At 41.3% G+C, this 22,488-nt stretch overlaps 2 protein-coding genes across 4 annotated transcripts; one reads left to right on the forward strand and one right to left on the reverse strand.

Annotated features, from left to right (window-relative positions):
• Positions 1-239: 239 nt before the first annotated feature.
• me3 (malic enzyme 3, NADP(+)-dependent, mitochondrial) lies at positions 240-14,556 on the forward strand. The gene is made up of 15 exons (XM_080786302.1): positions 240-468; positions 1,398-1,615; positions 4,988-5,121; positions 5,739-5,888; positions 6,468-6,543; positions 6,638-6,799; positions 7,005-7,108; positions 7,700-7,809; positions 8,611-8,708; positions 9,834-9,947; positions 10,406-10,511; positions 11,553-11,695; positions 12,034-12,207; positions 12,682-12,780; positions 12,998-14,556. Exons 2-15 carry the CDS (start codon positions 1,403-1,405, stop codon positions 13,157-13,159), a joined length of 1,845 nt encoding a protein of 614 aa, XP_080642428.1. The 5' UTR covers positions 240-468; positions 1,398-1,402; the 3' UTR covers positions 13,160-14,556.
• A 117-nt stretch (positions 14,557-14,673) lies between these two features.
• Positions 14,674-21,782, reverse strand: nxpe3 (neurexophilin and PC-esterase domain family, member 3). 3 transcript variants are annotated; one of them, XM_080786305.1, is made up of 7 exons: positions 21,353-21,420; positions 20,874-20,915; positions 19,449-19,659; positions 18,162-18,943; positions 18,003-18,073; positions 17,696-17,917; positions 14,674-17,291 (listed from the first exon to the last, which is right to left on the reverse strand). In XM_080786305.1, the coding sequence occupies exons 3-7, from the start codon at positions 19,596-19,598 to the stop codon at positions 16,735-16,737; spliced, it is 1,782 nt and encodes a 593-aa protein (XP_080642431.1). In that variant the 5' UTR covers positions 19,599-19,659; positions 20,874-20,915; positions 21,353-21,420; the 3' UTR covers positions 14,674-16,734. The 3 variants fall into 3 exon arrangements, with proteins under 3 accessions (XP_080642431.1, XP_080642429.1, XP_080642430.1); XM_080786303.1 differs by lacking the exons at positions 20,874-20,915; positions 21,353-21,420 and adding an exon at positions 21,544-21,782; XM_080786304.1 differs by lacking the exons at positions 20,874-20,915; positions 21,353-21,420 and adding an exon at positions 21,185-21,238.
• Between the last annotated feature and the right edge of the window lie 706 nt (positions 21,783-22,488).

A 22,488-nucleotide genomic window follows, 5' to 3' on the forward strand; every position in this document is an offset into this window, starting at 1 on the left:
TATTAAACCCTAAACATTAACGTTGACCAGACTTGGCTTAACTCGAGAGAAGCATGTGATGTGTTCTGTTTTCTGTTCATCCAACACAGAAAAGAGGAGCGCTGGGGGGGTGGGTGGAGGTCGAGGGGAGGAGGCTATGGAGGTATAAACAAAGAATCTATCCAGTCTGGTAACCTCGCGTCACCAGACTTTTAGTTTGAATGTAACCGATTGGTGGGCGCAGAATAGACGGGGGAGGTCCTTGCAGAAACAGATGCTGCTGAAGTGAAAACGCCAAAGTCAACTCAAAGGAGCACTACAGTCAGTCAGCTGGTTTAGTTGATTTTATTTTACCACCATCATATTCATCATCAGATCATCCACCGATAATAAAATCCTTGGCGGCAGAGACGAGCGGCCGGGCTATAAGTGCACCCTATGAAGATTGGAGATAATAAGAAGACACGGGCAGCTTCAGATTGTGTTCAGGTAACAAATAGCTACTTGCTAGCTTGTATGCAACTGCGCAGATGGGCTGCAGGCAGCCTGTATGCAGAAAATAAATCCATAATATCAGCTAGTATACAGCTAAACGTTAACGTTACGTCTTCGGTCGGTTGCATTGCAAATTTGCAGCAGCATACAGTTCAAAGTAAAAATGTATATGTCAACTACTTTAATTTCCTCACGAATCGTTGAATGTTATTTTACGTCTTGCCGCCCCCAAATAATAACGTGTTTGATTAAATATAGCACCTGTTGTATATAGCTGCAAGCTGCAAGCAACTGACTCATCCGGGCTAGAGGAGGCCTGCCTAAACTTTACAGTAGCCCTGGGTCTGCAAGCTTTCATTTTTATTAGTCATTATTATTATCAACATATAGGTTTAATTATGACACCACATAAAAAATATCCCCACTGATTTTGATTCTCCATAGTACTGGAGGCAATTTTTTCTTATTTTAGAAATATTTTTTCTTTCACATCAGGATGCAATGTTCATTAGACACAATAAACCACCCACCTATCTCCCAGAATCTCTCCCCAGTCAATTAGGAGTTTGAATGATTGCATAATTATGTTCAGGGTGTAATTCGTATATGAGGGGACTTAATTTAACTGACTAAATAATGAATATTTAATTTATAAAGAAAAATCCTCTCTCACACTTATGCCTGTGTGCCAGTGATCACCCTCGGGGCAGTGCCTGCAGTTGCCCACCCCTGCTTTAAAGGGAGTTGTTCACTGAAGGGTAGTCTTAATAGACTAGACTGGTTGATCTGGAATTGCACGTGTGGTATGCACGGCATGTTAAAGTCTTATGCATATTTGTTGACGTGTACAATGAGGGTCACCGACGTTGAACGCATGTGCTGTTGTGTAACTTGTAGCCTCAAGCTGTGTTTCTGTTTTGCAGGCAGAATGAACACCCTTCCTGGAAAAACAGTGTTGTCACTATGCAGGCGCACGTCCACAGGCGCTATGGGGATCTTGGCGGGCTCTCCTGGCCTACCTGCCCAGGATAAGGCCTGCTTCCAGGCACTACGGGTCTGCCACTCAGGAACCAGCCAAAAAGGCAGCGTCAGTACCAAGAGACGTGGCTATGACATCACCAGAAACCCCCACTTGAACAAGGTTGGTTTCATAGATTGTGAAAAGCAATTTCTGATCAATGCATGAACTGATTTCCACCCAACAGCATGGCAGGCAGTTTTTATGTAGTGTATTTAGCTTTTTAGATTATCTGTGCAGCACTTTGCTAACCTTGCGTTGTAAAATGTGCTATATATATACTTTTGGACAAATGGCAGCATTGTAAAATGTGCTATATATACTTTTGGACAAATGGCATTATAGTACTATACAGGAAAAACTCAGATTTAAGATCTGCTTAAAGGTAGCAGCTCTGTTTACATGTGCAAGGTCCAGCGGTCTACTTGGTACAGATAGTAGTCCTTAGGGTGGTTGTATTCCATTGGCTATCCTTTTGTCACAACAGTTCACGAATCTTGCTGCTGTGTTTGCACATTGTTGTATTTCTCCCAATAGGTATGGGAGTTTTTTGTCATTGGTCCACAAAGTAGTGACTCGGGTTTGGCTACAGCAGTACTCCATAATGTAAACCGACATTTTTCCAATGTCATGCCATTAAATACAAAAACTGCACAGAGACATGTAGTAACAGTGGATTTCTCTGCTTTTGGGAGTGACTTGACTAAGTTGACTTACAGTTTTACAGAGAACAGTGAACACTACTGCGGAAGATGACACTTCCTTCCAGTCCCTTTGCTTTGTCAGCACTAAACTGGGAACTGGCCCAGGAGTTAACTTAAGTTCACAGATGAATTCCCTTAGGTGGGGATTTTTATTTTTAAAACAAGCAAGGAGTTTCAGTCGTAAGGACCGTGCAGCTTGCTGAAAATGACAGTGTGACCGACTCGTCATTACCCAGGGCAAGGAAGGACACAAGACAAGGCAGCTTCCTTAAGTTTGTCGCTTTATTCCTCCAAGTCAAGGGAATAACAATTTGAAGGCATCAAAATAATAGTTTACACAGGAGAGCAGATGGCTCTCCACTGTCCGGACAGAGGCTCTCTTCCCAGTGTTTGTGGAGATGACTGATTTAACCTGTTGTGCCTTGATCAAGTCCATGCACAACAGGGGCGCAGCCACACCCAGCTCTGAGTCCAGTTCTAGTTTGACTCAGGCCAGGTGTGACTGCTTAAATCAGTCATCCTCCCTCTCACAGACAGATTTTCAAGTGATGCAAACTAAGGTGAAATTAGGTTTTAATTTTGAACACTGATATTCTCAACCATTGGACAGAAGCACTTACAGATGCTTTGAAATCAGTGATGATATAACTCGATGAACTAAGGGACTTTGACTGAGGGACTGCCATTGGGTTTTTTTGAATTTTCGTTTTTTCATGTCATAATGAAAACAGGGAATCAACAATTCAAATTGACATATTGGTTGTTCAGTTTGACCCACCAGTTTTGGACATGTGACTTATAGAGTAATGTCTTGCAGAAAACAGCGAGTTGAGAAAACGGGCTTGAAAGGTTCACTTCTGTGGACTCTTAACATTACACCTAACTACATGTTAAAGCATTTATTTCATATTTACTTTTCAGCTCTGATATTTATTTCAGACATGCTCTAGTATGTGAAGAGTCTGCCTGTGCTTTTAGCTCATTTTGGATAAAATATAAATAAATTCAGTTTTTCTCCTCTGGTGAAAAGCTGGAGGTTGCACGATGGCAGGCTCTCAGTTAAATCTGGTCACATATATTGTCCACAAAGGTAATGGAATCTACTCCTTGGGAAATTATTTTTTACACTTGGCTATATAGTACGGTATAAGCATAATGTTATCTTTCTTAATCTGTAATTGGGTTTGGTTTAAAGCTAAGTGTTCCAAATTGGAACATTACAATACCATTTTTACTTTCCAATAATGTGCACGCACGCACATCAGAGGCATTGTGCCACCCACAGCAATACAACTTTTAAAGTGAATATAGTTCAAGTTTTCTTCTCACACACACTCTGTTTTCTCTCTCTCTGTTTCACTGCTGCGAAAGGATAATTAATATCCTATTAATCCAATCCTATCCTATCCTATTAATAGGATAGTTAATTCAATTACTCTAAAGATGATTAGGCAGGCTCCCATGGGTTTTCTGCAATGGGTTTACTTTAGCTTCTATTTAACTACGTTATTCTGTCAAGGTAGTTCAAGGTAACTGTTGACTGTATCTCTGTCTTCTCTCTCCCTCGCTCACTCATAGACTATGTTAGTATGTTTATGTTGCGCGGTGCTATTTTCAGCCTGGATTTCATCACCTACTACTCATAAATATTTGTAGTTTTAAATGAGCATATGTGCAGAGTATTGACATTCTGATAGACTATAGTGTATACCACATTGCTAAACATACACAAGAAAACATCTGATGTCCATTCAGAATAGGCAAATTAGGCATGAATGTATTGTGCAACGAACCCTATTTGATTGTTTTCTTTCCTACAACACTCTGGCTTTTGCTGGCATACAAGAATGAAATAGCAATGAGAGCAATGAGAGAATGTACAGTAAGACATGTAAGTGAGAGTGTGGGCAGGGGAGGGAAGCCAGGCTCCCATGCCCATTGGATAGAAATAAATAGATAAGTCTCACACACAACCCCCCAATTTACCCTGTGGAACAACTGCCAGCACCCTTGCATGCGTGTAGCAGCACTAATCGCAACCAGGAGGCAGAGGCAGGGTCAGAAAGTTTACCAGGATAGAATGCTGTGGTGTGGACGGTTCTCTGTGACCTGGCTGGCAATGGCATGACCCTGTACATGAACCCAAATTATCAATGATATGTTTTCTATTATATAACATTAGTACTTTACTGTACGTTTTTTTATAATCTCTTACAGCAGGGCTCCCTTACGGCTTTACACATTAGACAGAAGCTGCATAATTATAGCCTTTGTGTAGACTGGTTATTGAGAGAAACATGTTAGACACAAGACACCATGACTGTTTAATGTGTACTGTAGGCTGGGCCTGTTGACCAGTCCTCTACATCTATAACTTACTAGCTCACATTTACATGCATGATTTGTCAAAGCTCCCCAGGGCTGAATAAACATGGTTGAAGTTTAAGTAGACTTTGTGTTATTCCTTGTGTTAACACATCAATGTAAAACGTCTGTTAATCACGCTTATAACTGATCATAATAGATGTGATTTTATTTAATTTCATGTAATTGTTTTAAATGCACAGTGAGCAGCCAAAAGGATAAAAAGGCGTTTTCCTCTTATTTGGGATGTATGAGTCACATTTACTGTGGCCCTGCCCTCTAAGCTCTACTGATGGAAGCAGTGATTCATTGCGGTGGAACTTTGGTTTCCTATTTATTTTGTGGGCTTTTTTAGCTTTTGCTGGAGTGGAGTGAATACTTTCCAGGAAAGATGTTGCTTTAACGGTCACTCCATTCCTCCTTGCAGGGAATGGCATTCACCCTAGTGGAGCGCCAGCAACTGGGCATCCACGGCCTGCTGCCGCCCTGCATCCTATCCCAGGATGTCCAAGTGCTGCGTGTCATGAAGAGTTATGACACCCGCACCAAACCCCTGGACAAGTGAGCACACGCTTTATACAGTATACACTATACATGTTCAGTATTACAATTTACAATTTTTAGGCATTTTTAGCAGACGCTCTTAATCCAGAGCGATTTACATTAAGCAAGAACAGCATGGCAATACATCATATACATACAAAGTAGTTATCATGAATGAATCAATTAATCACACATAAGCTAAGAACGTAACAGTGGAATATCTATAAAATTAAACTATGCATATATATATATATATATATATATATATATATATATATATATATATACCGGTATATGTATTTGTGTGTGTGTGTATATATATATATAGTGCTGTTTACATAAACTGCCATCTAAGTCTACATAAAATGCTGTCTAAGTTACATAAGTTGAGCCTTTGCATACGCCTGTAGGAGGTCGAGGCTAGGGCAAGTACTACCAGTATTCATATTTAGTTTACAATGTATAGTGTCAATAATAAAGAAATGCCAAGGGTCATATGACGGGTCATACTGTACGTACTGTATGCATTGAGAATTGGCATCCATAGGACTAGAAAATCGACGTCACTATATTATGCACATTTCAGTTGCAGAGATGACTCCCCATCCCCCCCCCCCCCCCCCTCTCACCCACAGGTACATCTTGCTGATGACTCTGCAGGACAGAAATGAGAAGTTGTTTTACCGTGTGCTGACATCTGACGTAGAGAAGTTCATGCCCATTGTGTACACCCCCACTGTTGGGCTGGCCTGCCAACAGTACGGCCTCGCGTTCAGGAGACCACGGTGAGACAAACGGGATCACACGTATGACGGCGACCGCATTTCCCTTGTGGAATCAATAACGGTCTTATCCAGTGTTGTTTTTGGCAGCAGATTTAGATTTTAGTTTTAGTCATAGTCTCTTGAATAGTTTTCATTTCACATTTTTGTCACCTGGGATGTTTTATTGTTAGTCTAGTTTTAGTCGACTAAATGTCATAAGATTTTACAAGAGTTATGATGTTGTACTTTTAAGATATGAAACATTTTAAAGAGGGTTCAAAATGTAAGGAAATGCTCCTTTACAGACCATTGCTACAGTTAGATTACTGTATTATTACAAGGCTTTGTTGAATGTCTAATTGGTGAGTCAGTGCAGTCTGTTAGTTCCTGATAGCAGAAAGCAGTCGCTCTCAATAACGGATGAGTGTTCTGCCTCTGTAAACGCATATATCAGGAAGAGTATGTTGGGTAAAATCAAGTTTCACAGAGATTGTTTTCATAAATAACCATTTAATAGGCATGATAATGTATAGTAAGTATGTCATTACTGGAAAAAATAAACGAAAACAAAACTGATGTATGAACCTGACTGCTTTACAGAGGGCTCTTCATTACCATCCATGACAAAGGCCACATTGCCACTGTGCTCAACTCCTGGCCTGAGGAAACCATTAAGGTAACTAACTGTCTGTCCTCTCCGATTCAGAGATTTGTACGTTGGGAGCTTGTTTAGCCCTTTTATTAATGGCGGTTAATGTCTCCACCCCTAGGCGGTTGTGGTGACTGATGGGGAACGTATCTTGGGTCTGGGCGACCTGGGAAGTTACGGCATGGGCATTCCTGTGGGGAAACTGGCCCTCTACACAGCCTGCGGAGGTGTGCATCCCCAGCAATGTCTGCCTGTGGTGCTGGACGTAGGAACTAACAACCAGGTACTTCAGAACTGTGAGACCTTTCTGTGTGTGTGTGTGTGTGTGTGTGTGTGTGTGTGTGTGTGTGTGTGTGAGTGAGAGAGAGCGAGAGCGAGAGCACTGCAGTAATGGCAAAGCACAGATATGTGTGTGGTATCATGTCCTGTATATCATTTGTAGGCTAATCATTTGCAATGAACAAAACGGCATCCGTGTTTCTGATCAGGAACTCCTTGATGATCCTTTGTACATCGGACTCAAGCACAAGAGAATTAGAGGAAAGGAGTATGACGATCTTATTGAAGAATTCATGCAGGCAGTGACGGACAAGTGAGTACAAACATTGCATTGGCCATATTCACAGCGTTATCCCAATAGATCCATTTGGTTCCATTTGCACACTCTTCTCAGTTAAATTGACACTTAAAGATCCAATGACAGGCCCCCGAAAATGTCATTATGATATCGCACATCACACGGTGAAAACAGTCTGAAAACTCACGCGACGGGGCGCACTGAGCACTGGCTAGTAGGCTAGCGATTGGCGGAACACGCCCTGAATTAGTAATGGGTCCCTGCCCACCGCCAGTCAACCTGGTCTTAACTTAAAAGTGCAATGTCTGTGGGGATCGCGCCCCAATCATGCCAGACCACACCTCATTTTAAGAGCAACACACGCCCATGGGCAAAATTGGTGCAAGATCATCTGATATCTAGATGACGTGGGCAACCATAAGGCACATGCGTCAGGAGAATTGTACCAAAATATGCCTTGCACTATGCGTGTTTTGTGTCAGGTGGAAGATGGGTAGTAGTTTACATCACACTTGAGGGATGGTGTGTGTGTGGGTGTGCATGTGTGCGACTGTGCGCGGTAGGTCTATGTCAATTGATGACGTTTCTTGCATCATCACTCCACAGGTATGGGATGAGCTGCCTGATTCAATTTGAGGACTTTGCCAACATGAATGCTTTTCGGATTCTCGCCAAATATCGCAACCGTTACTGCACCTTCAATGATGACATCCAAGGTAATGCTCAGTGTTTTGTCTTTCCTGAAGCCTACACTACAGCCACAACACTGTACTGTCCTGACCTTTGTGTATTTTCATGTTTGGATCGCTTACTATTCCATTGATGAATGCAAACCTAGAACATCTAATGGTTGACGAGCACTACTGTATGTGATAATAATATTTTTTATTTATAGCGAGATTTGCATAGAGAAACATAGATTTTTCAAGAAAACTGTCTAGAAGGCATTTGTAGAATCGTCCTCAGGTCTAAATGGGTTAAAAAAAGACAAACAAAAACGAGTACCGGTAACTAAAATGAGCCAACTAGTGCTGCACGAATCTACACTAAATTAGATTGCATAGGTGTCTGAATCTAGATCTCTTATCTTTTTTATTATTATTGTGCAGCACTAGTCCTGATGAGCACAATATCTCCCTGCTGGGCAAACGGAAATTGCTGGTATAAAAGAAAAAGTGGAAGACTGGGCTTGAATCCCAAGCAGAACACAAAGGTTATGGGTTGCATTGCAGCTTTAAAACAGTCTGGTAATGGGTGCCCAGTGCCCTGCCAAGATCGGCACTATGTGACATTTTAATGTTGGGTTATATAGTATTACATAGTACCTAATAATTTAAGTACCGTAATATAATTCGAAATACTCTCTTGATTCTGCAGAATTCTACATAATAATTTTTTATCTCTTTGACTTGCTCACAACAACACATGATCTGTATTCTGTATCACTGATCCACAAGCTTTCAAATGCTCTCTTCAATGTACTGAGCGGCACATTTTGTCATTCCTCTGTCATATAGGCACAGCCTCGGTAGCAGTTGCCGGGATCTTGGCTTCATTGAAGATGATCAAGAACAAGCTCTCAGACCACACGTTTGTGTTCCAGGGAGCAGGAGAGGTATTAAGAGACTTAAGATTTGCCTGTGATTATTTTGAAAGGAGTAGTTCACTCGAATGAACTCCATTATTGTTATTATTATTTATTATGTATTAATTACACAGCCCACAGCCTTGAATTCACAGAGAGATTTATTTATTTATTTTCTTCTTGAGCCAATAATTTCATGACTGGGTGGCTGGTCCATGAGATTAATCCATTATGATGAATAAAAATAACCACCTAAGATGTCTTTAAGCCCACCCCTGTGACACAAATCATCTTCGTGTAAACCAGCTGTTCCCAAACCTTTCAGCTCGAGATCCAAAAGACAGACCTTTAAAACTACTGAAAATAGCCAATTTACAACTATTATTTAGGCAGGGCAACCCCTTGCAAGGACAGTGGACACCCACATGATTGACACCTTAACCTGCAGCTTTTGTTGGAAATAGCCCCTATGCTGTCTTTATGATGGATCAACATTGGCCTGGAAACCCTGCTGAGACCCTAGCCTAGGTGTCATGACATAATGTTTAAGCAGATGGTCTGCAACTGAAACTTGCCATCCCCATCCCCATTAGAGATCCATGAATGATCCTCTAGTCTTCCCGGATGTAAATATAGTGCAGGGAATTCCTATTTTAGTCATAGTCGTTTGGAATGAAACTTCATTTAGTTTTAGTCATATTTTAGTCACCTGGAATGTGTTAGTGTTAGTTTTTGTTGACTAAAATGTATTTTGATGCAGTTGTAATGACTGATTTTACACTTGCTGAAAATAGCAGATCTACAAGCTCACAACGCGTCACGCTGCGACGCGTTGTGAGCTTGCTATTTTCAGCATGAAACCAAGTGTAAAATGACTTGTCTTCTATTTATTACTGGATCTCTTGTCCAATGGTCCCTTCCTAACATTTTAGTCTAGTTTTTATTTGACGCCGGAAATGGTCAATATATTTAGTCTTTATTTTTGTCACCATAGCTTAGTTTTCATTTAGTTTCCATTTAGTTTTCGCCAGTGAAAAAAAGGTAGTCGACGAACATCTTTCGTCTTGGTTTTAGTCGACGAAAACAACACTGTAGTACAGTATGGCTTCATGTGCAAGGTGTCGTTGTTGATTCGTGTTCTTTCTAACCTCGCAGGCTGCTTTGGGTATCGCCCATTTGCTCACGATGGCGATGGCAAAGGAAGGCGTGGCCCATGAAGATGCCGTCAAGAAGATCTGGTTGGTTGACTCCAGAGGCCTCATTGTAAAGGTAGTGTTGCTGTTGTCTCACTCACTCACTGTTCTCTGTCTCACTCTTCTCTTATACAATCCCCGGTTAGATTAAGTTGGGTCATGAGACTCGTCACCAATTAAAGCGCCACCTGGTAGTCACCAGTTTAGGCTTTGGTTGCCAATTCGCCCATTATAAAAAAAGGAAGACATTTTAATTATATTATGCATGTAATGTGCATGTCATCACCTGTACACCAAATTAGAGGAATGTTCAAAATATGGATTTTAAAAAAAGAGAATATATATGTCTCTTTGCTGCATGGAAAAAGTCAATACACTCCGGCTCCACATGCATTGCTCTTATTACTTTGCTCTTATTTGAATAAAAAGACAAATGCACAACGCATCTATAATTCATTTATTCATCATTTATAATTCTACTTATAATTCCTAGAGTGCATTAACTTAAATTAGCTTTTCTTTTATCCAATATAGGGAAGAGGCAATCTCAACCATGAGAAGGAGGAGTTTGCTCACGATCACCCTCACCTGAAGACACTAGACGAGGTGGTGAATACCATCAAACCCACGGCTATCATAGGTGAGGTTTTACTCCACATCACTCCAACCTTTACAGCTACTTCAGTTTAGCATGGCCTGTAGACATGAGACAGCACATTAACAATAGACGGATAACTGGTTGTTTGGTCTTGCGTGTAGTGGTTGGTTGGTCACAAGAAAAGATTCTTGGTTTGATTCTGGTTCAGGAACATATTATCTTTTATTAAGTTTAGGTAATAATCAAAGGGACATTTCACCGCTGGAAGAAACTCAGTTAATAGTGTTTGTACTAGTAGATAACAGTAGCACAATTTCAAATGTGCACCCTATGGCCAGCAAAATAATAAAGTCTGTGTGTTTACTAGGGTTTACTGGATTACTGAATTCCTACAATGCCCATAATGCTTTAGTGCACTTCGACCTCCTTGTGGATGGAGGTGTGACTTTGTAGTCCAGGAAGGAAGTGAGACCACATTTCCATGGCAGGTTATGATTGAACATGGCGTCATTAAAAAAAACCCAGGAACATGTTTATTGTGTCCTAAACATCATTAAAATGGCCCTTTAAGGTTGGCTATGTAATTCTGGTTATGGGCGGTTAAGCACTGTTAGAATGGTTGTTTAATCAAAATCAAATCGGATTGAGAGCAAAAAATCGTGATCGGGACATCCCTAGTACAAAACTCTTTTTCAGTTGTGCTTTTAACAGCCCCCGCTTTTGGTAATGATGGCTGACTCATTGTGAAATTTGACCTCCACCTTTGCATACATAGGTGGAGGTAACAGAAAAAACATACAGTAACAGAATATTGCAAATATCAGCTGGTGCACCGTTGTCTTAAGTCCTTGATCAGAGTTTCAGTGATTTTCTTATAGGCTTATTCACACAGTAGCTGGCCTTTTTATTCTCTTTGAATAGCACAGTTGATGTCACAGATCATCTGTGTTATGGGGTGCAAGTTGCATTTATAAACACCACATGACCACAATAAATGTATCTTCCCAGAAAACTGCTTTTGAATTGTCATTGAAATCGTGGAAAGTTTTTTGATATATGATGGATTGTCCCTCTGAATTGAAGGAGTGGCTGCCATTGCTGGAGCATTCACTGAGAAGATCATAAAAGACATGGCGTCCTTCAACGAGAGGCCAATAATCTTCGCCCTGAGTAACCCCACCAGCAAGGCAGAGTGCACTGCGGAGCAGTGCTACACACTCACTGAGGTAAGGAATCCTCTTGACCTCAATTTAATTCAATGCTTTTGTTGTTCATTCCAGCCACAACACATTTTTAACTCTCCAGTCAATGCACTAAACCCCTAGAAACTAGAATCATTTATAAGAAATAATATAGCAAATGAATGGTATGCAAAAAGTGTGGAGCAATATGAGTCTGAATTATAAGCTTATTAAAATACAGTAATGCTGCAAACGGACTGAAATGTCAAATCGTTTAACTTCACAGAAGTGGATTATTATTTTACATCAAGGAACCAGAGTCACCTTGACTCCTCACACTGCCTGACTACTACTTCAGTAACCTGTCTTCCGCTCATCTTCAGGGTCGGGGAATCTTTGCCAGCGGGAGCCCCTTCGACAAGGTGACACTGGCTGATGGGCGTACCTTCTATCCGGGCCAGGGTAACAATGCCTATGTGTTCCCTGGGGTGGCGTTGGGTGTTATTGCCTGTGGTGTGCGCCACATATCGGATGACGTTTTCCTCACCACTGCAGAGGTGAGTTGTTTGGCTTGTCACTGTTAGAAGTGATTTGTCAGATCAACCATGTGTTCCATGTTATGTCAGATCAACAATGTGTTCCATGTCTCCCCCCCCCCTCTCTAACCTCGGTTTCCTTTCGTTTGTACGCCTATGTAAATAAAGCAAGCATAATATTACACCATTGTATGTGTATATAAATGAAGGCTAGGCTGGGTTATGGATTCCATGAAAGGCAAATACAGTAGTTTTTCCCCTAGGAGTCAATTTCACTGTGGTAATAAGTAATTTACTCTAATGTAATACAGGATGTAGAAAGGGGAAAAGAGTAAGTAAAACACCCACGAATAAAAACTAGCATTTGTTCTCTATTCCTGTTTTTGGCCATTTGTGTCTTTTAACTAGGCTGGTTTTTCATTAGCAATTTAGCATCCCTGTCATCTATCCTCTCCATGTGCGCCTGAGATTTTAAATGTTGTTTTTATCTCTCAGGCAATAGCTGACATGGTAACGGAAGAGAACTTGGCTGAAGGAAGGCTGTATCCCCCTCTCAGTACCATAAGAGAGGTATCATTTAAGATTGCCGTGAAGGTAGGACATCTTCACATGTTTTCCACCCACATTCCTCAAATTGAACCAAGTTTGTCACACACATACATAGCCTAGGTTTCTACTCGAACATGACCCTGTGTCTACTCTACTCTCTCAACCTCAAACTGTTTTCTTGCTCTTTGTCCCTTTGCTCGTCTTCCACTCTTTATTTTCCCCTCTCTCTCTCTCTCTCTCTCTCTCTCTCTCTCTCTCTCAGATCGTCGCATATGCGTACAAACACAACATTGCTTCACTCTATCCCGAGCCCAAGGACAAGGAGGCATTTGTGTTGTCTCATGTCTACAGCCCAGATTATGACTCCTTCGCTCTCGACACGTACCAATGGCCCCAGGGAGCCATGAATATCCAGGATGTTTGAGTGCACCAATATTTCCTTAACATATTTGTGGCTGCATTTCATGACACAATAGAGTCATACAATTCCTGTAACGTCTCCACCTAAAAAACCGCTGCCAATCATTCATGCCTTTTTTATATAGAATACTATATTGTTCTTTTGTAAACACTGATATACGTCTGTCCCCTTCTTGGATCCAAACACAGGAGTTCATTGCGAAAATGGTCAACCAAAGTAATGCTTTTTTAGTAATTAGTAATTACTAATATTTTTGTCACGATATTTCATATAGGAGATGTTTTATATCAGTGTTGTGCTTTCTTCATATCGGTGCCCTGTGCTCTTCAAGTGACCGAAAACACAATAATATTTATATAGGTGAAACACCATATCTAGTGTCAATAAGCATGTCTTGTATACCTGAACTGCACTCCTTTTGTCGGGTATTGCAATTTCATTGCGCTTGCGCAGCAATGACAAGAAAGGTCTTGAATCTATCCAAGCTCACCTGTTGTGGCATATACGTCCTCTGCAATGTTGAAGGTCATTCTTTATTTGACAGTTTTTGAGCACCAGATGGAACAGGTTAGGATGCATGTTGATCTCACAGACAGTATGCCACAGTAGTGACCATCTTGTCTGATGAATGACAGCACTTGAACTTGTCCGTTTGACCTCAGGATGTCATATCACATTTTACCGAGTGAAGTCCTCTTCACATTGTTGATGGCTGACCCATTAATGAACACTCCCAACTGAGATCTTGTTCATCCATTGCTTTTTCTCTTTTATTGTGTTTTTAACTTTTTTTTTATCTTCCTTCTCTCACAAGTTTTCCTTAGTTTTTTTTCTCTGAGGCTTTGTGAGGCACCTTTTACGGTTTTAAAAAGTGCTATACAAATAAACTAGATTGTTATTGCTTGTAACAACACAGAGCAGCTTGTAACATCTTACAGTCGTGGCTTGTTTTACACTCCTGTTCTAGAATGCCAACGAGTGACGTGCATATTGGACTCCCAGTTCCTATAACACTCGTTTGCTGAAGTCGTATTTCTGTTTGTATCTAGACATCGTCTCTGGTTCCCTGTCGAAATGCTGCAAGAATGCCTAGGTATTTATAGAATGAGGTTAATGAATTTTATTTTCAGAATCTTAGGTCCTTTTGAGTTTTTAATCCCCCCCCCCCATTCATTGGGTATTCTTTTAGATCTGTTTTGTACAAAGTTCTGCTTCCAGTGTTTCTGCCAAAGTTACTGATAGACATGATGAATCCTATTTCTGTTTCTCCCAGAGAAAGTGTTATGTTGTGCTGCTAAGCACTGACGTATGTGTGTGAGAGTCACGCATAGTGGGGTCGAGGAAATTAATTGTTACAGAAGGGAATGTACTTCAAAATAAATATATTTTCCCCCCCCTCCTCCCTGTTTTGGATCACTTCCGATGACACTGTGAATACCACTAGAGCTGCCGCCTGGGGCTTGAGAGGGCACATGTTCATGTTGGGAGGGTGTTTCATATAATATTCTATATTCTCATCTAGGCTTTGTTTCTCTTTCAGGCTGCTCTTAATCCCGTCACCTTTTAGAAGATTTAAGGCTGTGACACATTAAATATTCTAAAGCAAACCAAGTAAATTCAATTGAATTCAATGCACTCAAAACAAACACAAACACATTGCTGCATAATGCTTCATTTAATAGCGACTTCATCTGTGGTTTAGTGCAACTGTTAAAAACTAAAAGGTGCAATCCATGCATTTCAACAGGCTTTTTTCATGAAATGAATGATTGAAATTCTGCCTAATACTGTATATACTGATCAATTTAACACTTATACAATCCCAGCCACAGCATTTGCGTTAATAAAATGTGTCTATAAAATAGTCAAGAACAAGCGGATGTTTAGCAGATATTTAAGCCTAATTTATACTTTGTCTTACTCCAATATTGCTCACTGAGTGAGAATATTATATTTTCCAGTGTCGTACGAGGTATGACAAAGTATGAAGACTTTATACTCAATGTGAGGATATAGGGCACAAGTCGGCGCATGTGCGCCATTGTAATATGCTTTTTAGAGCAGTTGCAATTGTAAACAAGATAAGCTTCCAGTTGAAGTCAAGGTGTACGGTAAGCAATCATTTCAGGGAATACTTGATAAAAGCACACGACTGCAGGTAGAACTAATCAGTGGTACAGTTAAGTACAGTCACTGCTGTGAGTCACTACTGTGAATACAACGCTATATACCCAATTTCTGCCTAATTTTTGGCAGAATGTTAAAATAATAACCGTAAGCACATAAGAAACGCCAACTTTAATTAGAGATACAGTACCTGATGAATAAATAAAACCTCTTTACAAAAACATTTTCATGCCTTCCTCAACTGTTCATGAAAACCAGTCCTTAACTTGTTTGCAATTGAGTATCAAATGAGGGGGGGGGGGGGGTGGGTGGAGACAAATAGAAAAATACAATTCAGAACACAAGCTTCAGCATTTGGCAGATGCACAGCAATAACATGACATTACTTAAAAGCTGCTCATGTTGAATGAGGACAGACGGCATTTGTAAAGAAAAAAAGCATAATTTTCTTACATCTGTAACCAATCATTCCATTCCATTATTCCAAGGTATGTTACCATTATGGGTATAGCAAGATGCTAAAATGTATGGTTCATGCTTTTCGCAATGGTCCGTTTTCTTTCCTAGCACAGATACAAAAAAGGCATAACTTTCATGTAGGCCAATCGGTGATATCAAAATACCATTTGATGTCCAGTTTGTAAGATAATACTGTATTTTTAATACTGAAATATTTCTTTTGAAAAATAACCAACAAGAATCAACCCAAATAAGGTGCACTTTAATCCCAATGTAGCCATGCTGTACTAAATAGTTTTGTCTAGTTCAGTTGCCCTTTTCCACAACAATATGCACATGGTGTAAAGCATAATTTCAGTTAATTCATTCTCCAACGTGTGCTAATCATGGCTTAATCCACACAGAACATTGCACCAAGTTTTAAAATGTCTGTACTGAACAAGCTAAACATGAATAGAAACAAAGTCTGCCTTTGGCAAGAAAATATAAAGCTAAGCTCTAGGAAACCAATGCAGCTCCTTTATTTATTTGCAAACTTAAGTTATTTCACCTATTTTCTTCATATCATTGGTCCTCACTAATGGTCATAATAATATGGTGCCATTACTCTGTGTCTCAGAGGAGGGCTGTGTACAGTTCGGAAACCCGCCTACCAGGTATCATCAATAGCACAAACACATTGTTGATGTTGACTGGCAGTGGAAATAAACCAAGCACACAATGCTTATGGTATATTTTATCAGCAGCAGTTCTTATTTGTGAAATTCCACAAACCGTTCGCAGTATGATTGGGGAATAATCATGAATGGTTGAGTTATGCTGTTGATGCCAACATCTGGTGTGTCTTTGAGAGTACTAGATCGTAGCAGATACATTAGGCCATATTTCCCATGTACACACATTTGGAATTCAAACAGTATCTGGGTTTTTCTGTAAACTCAACTTCCCTGAACAAAACATTTGTTTTCTTAGGCAAGCCTTCCTTTTCTCTGTTAGCTCTTTTTCTTTCCCGGACAAATGTAAGACAAGAGGAGGTCTATCATGTTCTTGACGATAGCCGGTGGTGGATGGAGGGCGTGGGGGAGGTGGTGCGCTAACGTCATCTCCCAGGCGTCCACGAGCAGGACGTCCAGTCCCTTGAACATCGCCCTCAGCACCCCGTCCAGCTGCAGTGAGTACCAGTCACTGTTGTACAGGCTCACCTCCGGGTCCAAGGCCTGAAGGTTGGCCGATCGGATGACCACCAGGGTCCCCGGAGCCCGGTCCAGCAGCCGCACGAGTGCCTGGCGAATGTTGCGCAGCCGGCGAATGTAGACCTCCACGGGGAAGGTGCTGAAATGAGCCCATATGCTGAGGACCACCACGGTGTCGGGACCGCCGGGCAGGCCGTCCAGCTCGTTGGCGATGTAGCGCAGCTCGCTGGACGAGACGGTCGTGAAGCGAATTGGCGGACCGTGGCAGCGGTACTTCACGAGGATGTTGTGGGCGCTGTCCACCGCCAAGTAAGGGCCGACGTTTTTAGGACTGTGCAAGTTGAACTCCTTCAAGTCTAAAGTTCAGAATAGACAAATGTACTGTAAGACAGATGCAGTGATGGAAAGTAACTAAATACATTACATTTACTTAAGTACTGTACTTACTACAATTTTGAGGTAGTTTACTTTCTACTCCACTATTTAAAAACTTTAGTTCCTAGTTACTTTGTAGATTTTTATTATTATTATGACAAAACATACACCTACAACTACTTAAGCACTATACATTTCGGCCAATTGAAAATATTTGTATACATATGAAAACTTGACATTTTTTTCATTCCGGACTTCTACTTGTAACGGAGTAGTTCTACATTGCAGTATTGATACTTTTACTTAAGTAAAACATTTGAGTACTTTTCCCACGTCTGAGCATTTGAGAGCAATGCAAAATTACTCTTTGAGGTGTAATGCTCACCTGGCACGAATGCATTGAGATACTCAAACCATTGCCTGACGGTGGAGTCCCCATACATGCTGATCACCTTGCCCATCAGACACTGTGTGATGGCTGACGACTCATTGAACTGGTACATTGTGACTCCACCCAGAGGTCTCCATGAGCCCTCAAAGTAATACCCAGGAGGTATTAGCTTTATGGGCTCTGGCTTCATGCTGCTGCTCTCTGCCTCTTTTTGGTCTGACATAAGGGTGCAAAATGTTCAATTAATTTACCACACACAATATAGTCAAATAAATACTGTACATCCATTATGCTCTCTTACCTTTCTTCTTAGGTAGTACGGTGACTCTATCAGTCCCTGAGGCATGGACGCGAACTTTGATATTCACGCCACTGAGGGAAAAAATAAACAATGATATCGGTATGGTGGAAAGTGAACCTGATTCGTTTGGTTTTACTCATCTATTACAAAACGTCTAACCTCTGGAAGAGCAGCGCTTCTTTGTTGGAGATCAGGTGTTTCTGATAGCCACCCTTGGCGTGGTTGATTCTGGTGTCGCAGCTCAGCAGCTTGGGCTTGTAGCAGTACCAGGGCTCTCCGGTGTGGGGGTCCGTGAAGTTGCACAGTGGCTGCTGGCCGGGCGGCAGGCACATGTTGCACACAGTGGACTCAGACAGAAAACCCGAGCGGAACAGGCTCTTGAAGAAAACACGGTCGGGTCGTTCCTCCCTCAGCCTGCGTAGCACAGTGACGGCCTCACTGGGGTGCACCAGGGTAATCTCGACCAGGGCGGAACCCTCCCAGAGAAGAGGGAAAACAGCGGAATAGAATCCATTCCGGTGGTCCACCACCTGACCCGCTACGCCTGCTCCCAGGTCAGGGGAGTGAAGCCGAGCCAGCAGGAAGTCTCCACCGTAGCGTTTGGGGCGGCCCTGAAAGTCGTGCATTTGTATGAGAGCCTCCAGCTGGTCCCCGACGTGCCACTCCCTTCCTTCTTTAGTTGGGAGGATTGCAAAGAGGCTGTGCACGGGGTCACTTGTCTGGCGTAGTGGCACTAGGGTGGAGCGGGCAGGGGGCTCCGGCCACGCTATAGAGTCCAAGAGGTAACGCTCCTCCAGAGTGTTCTCGGGTGACGGCTTTTGGTCGAGGTGACCACAGAAGGTGTGATTGTGATATAGGACTTGAGGCCCGTCCTGGGTAAAGGCGGAGTGAATTCTGCTCTGGAACTGGTAGAGGGTTGAAACCGTGTGACATTTCAGGTTCTGTTTGACAGAGAGAGAGAGAGAGAGAGAGAGAGATTGCTGACAGCAGTAAAGGTGGAGTTGTAATGTGATGATACACTGGCAACACTATTAGGGCAGCATTTTTTGGCAATGGGCAATGAAGGGCATTGGCAAATTGGAATACATGATGTTTAAAAGTTGGATTTGGAGCTATGAAATTACATTTACTGCTACTATCACTTATCTTTGCCTTCCTTTTAGTCAAAAGGTAGAAATGTTTTATAATATTTTTTATCCACTGTAATTTAATATATTATAGGTATACACGGTATGTATTGGTCTGTTTGTTTAACAAAAAAAAGACTTATTGGCCTGGTATTCCAACATTTAATTCTTACAAGCCCGCCAGAAAGGGGTTGATTAATAAATAAATAAAACAATAAATCATTCTGAATTTGCTGACAGCACATGTGGCGCAAGCAGCAGCAGCATAGCCCAGCAAGTCTCCACGTCTCTTTTTATATCTAACAACACCTGTTCTTACCTCCAGAGTGTGAATGTTACGTAGTAGGAAGATGAGGCCTGAAAGGGCTACCAGGAGGAAGACGGGGGCATATTTGGACAGATTCCGCCACATACTGCCCCCCTTCTGTCTCCCATGCTCAGGTCCCATTTCACATTCCGCTGTCACCATGGTAATGATGGGATCATCGTGTTGTTTTCAGCACATACAAATTGCCAATATTGTTATTGCCCTATGTTGGAGTAGAGACAGAGACAATTATTTGACAATCACTTAAGAGATATTCTACAAGCTTAAGATAAAGCTTGAGCGACGGATGTGATAGCTGAACCATGAATCCTCTTTGGATTGTTTCCATATTTCCCCACACTTACATGTTTGTTTTGTGAATGACTTGGTCTCCGTCTGGTTAAAACATCACCATCCCTTCTATTATAGTTTATAATATTTCTTACTTTTAAGTTTTAACATAACACATACTTTGCATAAGGAGAAGAGACTGGAGCAGCACGGACATTTAGAGCCTTTTATTTAGGTGCTGAGTATACAGCAGTCGTTTGTATACTCAGCACTACACCTAAATGAAAGGCTCTAAATGTCCGTGCTGCTCCAGTCTCTTCTCCTTATGCAACTCATGATGTCCTTGCACCTGTGAAGCACCGGATCAGCCGTTTCAGGCTTGAGGTAGACTCCCTCTGTTCCTATAACAAATACTTTATCATACTCAATTTATCATGGAAGGTATCCACAAAAGCCCATCTTCTCAATCCTAAAAAGCACACAATCTCCAGGAGCTTTAATGCCACACCCCTCAAAGTATGCAGAGCAGATGTGTAACGTGTCACCTAAACCGAAGGATGGCATATATATATATATATATATATATATATATATATAAACATATATATATATATATGCCATCCTTCGGTTTAGTTATTGGGAACTCAACAATTACAATAACTTGTCACAAATAATAGAACAAAGCTAGATGGTTGTTTAAAGAGCAATAGATATAATAGAATTAATTTGACCAGGGTTGCTGTATGGTGCACTGTTGACCAAGTCTCTGATGGGGAATTACTCATAATTTACAATAAACTTATGGATTTGCCTATTTGCATAATGTATCTTTTTTTTTGTGCCAGAGACATAATTATTATACCGGAGATACAAATATGTAAAATATCTAGATGCACAATACAAAAATGTCCTGTGGATTAATTTCTACATTTTTACAAAAAACGACATTTGGATCAATTGAGAAAGGTTAGAATCTAGACTATATGACGTCACAATAATACGTCAGGGTTATCTGAGGCTGAGGCGGTACAAGGGTATATATAGGAAGAGTGATGATGACTGTCATCAAACCACAAGAAAGGCAGAGTTATCATACCAATATAAACTGGGCATGCAGAGAAAGACAAAAAGATCCTAAATAGTCACCTTTATTGGTGGTTCGAAAAATCTTTGTACAGCCAGCCTATCCTAATTAAGATCTTGGAGTCAGGGAGAAAGGGGGAACAGTATACCGTCACCAGACTGACCCAATCACTGTCTTGCTGATAATCGAGTTCTGCTCTCCACTCCACTCAATAATCCAGTAGTGTTTTTGAATTAGCCTATAAACTAATACAACTATAGTTTATAGGCTAGCTAGAGGACGTCGACATTATAGGTCGTTACATAGACTGGGGTCAGTAAAGCGACAGCGGTAGTTGCACAATACAAAAATTATATAATACAGCTTACAGTACATTATAATTTATATTCACGGATATGCTTGGGGATTGATCCACTAGTCCAGTCACAGTAGAGCTCATCTGCTGCTTTGCATGCTGACGCTATCTGCTCTGCTGCATGAACTGGGTGTAGAAGATAACCATCCATGGTCCTGCATAGTTACTACTATTAGTCCAGCATACCTACGTAACGTGACTGTCACATGATGATTATCATGTACTGGCACAGTGGCACTGCATGTAGCCTATATATCGAACACCAGTGAAACCAGACGTCTGTAATTAGAAATATAATACCGTTACAATATGATAAAGTCTATTTTATTTCAGTGCTGAATTAGAATATGTATATATATAATGTTATTGTTACTTACATCATGGGTTGAGACTCGAGCGACACCATCATATTCGTTTTTCGGCGCGTGGATGAATCATTCCTGAGCCAGGCCCATCAAGTGGAATAACGCGTAGCTGCAACGATTACAAGGAACACGGCTGTTTGACATCGGTAACCGGACAGACGTAATCTGTGTTGACCGCGGGGGTCCCTTGCAGTGATTGATCTGAGCAACACATCAAAATCCACCATCTGGAAAGCAGCTTCTGCGCTACCTACTAGAACCATGTTGTAATACCCTTTGTAATGTTATACACATTTTTGTTTTGTTTAGTTGCGCCCTCTAGTGGTCTCCCTGTGGTCACCAATAATACATAATAGATCGAATCCGTTATAGGTAGATACGTTGGTTCGTGGTGTGATGACGTAGCCTCTTTCGGAGCCCTTGCATCCCTTTTTGTAGGATTGTAAACCAGTGGTTCCCAACCTTTTTCATGTCAAGGACCCCCAAAATGACACTTATTAGCCCGCGGACCCCCATTTGAAAAGATATGCCAGGGACCCCCATAAGAGAAGATTTTTACATCTCTAGCAGTGATTTGCAGTGATATGCAACAGGCTACGGTCGCCCATTCAAGGGCATTTCTATCTATGGGACCCCTATTTATATTGTAAAATCAATGTTAATTTAACTCTGAGTGTACAAATAGAACCAAATGGACCAACGGTTACAGACCCATAATGGTCCATTTGGTTCCTAATTTAGCTAGGGACCCCCTGAAACTCCCACAAGGACCCCACTTCGGGAACCACTGATGTAAACGACTAGTGTTAGTGATGAGAATACATTCAGTCTGAATGGACCAAAAAAGAAAATGGTGAAGCTATTGAGACAAAAATACAAAGTGGGGTTGTCTTCATCTGTGTCCAATGAATGCCATATTTAACCAACATTGAGACATGGTCACCAAAGGACTTATTC

The sequence above is a fragment of the Protomyctophum bolini genome, assembly GCF_963924005.1.
Source record: "Protomyctophum bolini genome assembly, chromosome: 16".
NCBI lineage: Eukaryota > Metazoa > Chordata > Actinopteri > Myctophiformes > Myctophidae > Protomyctophum > Protomyctophum bolini.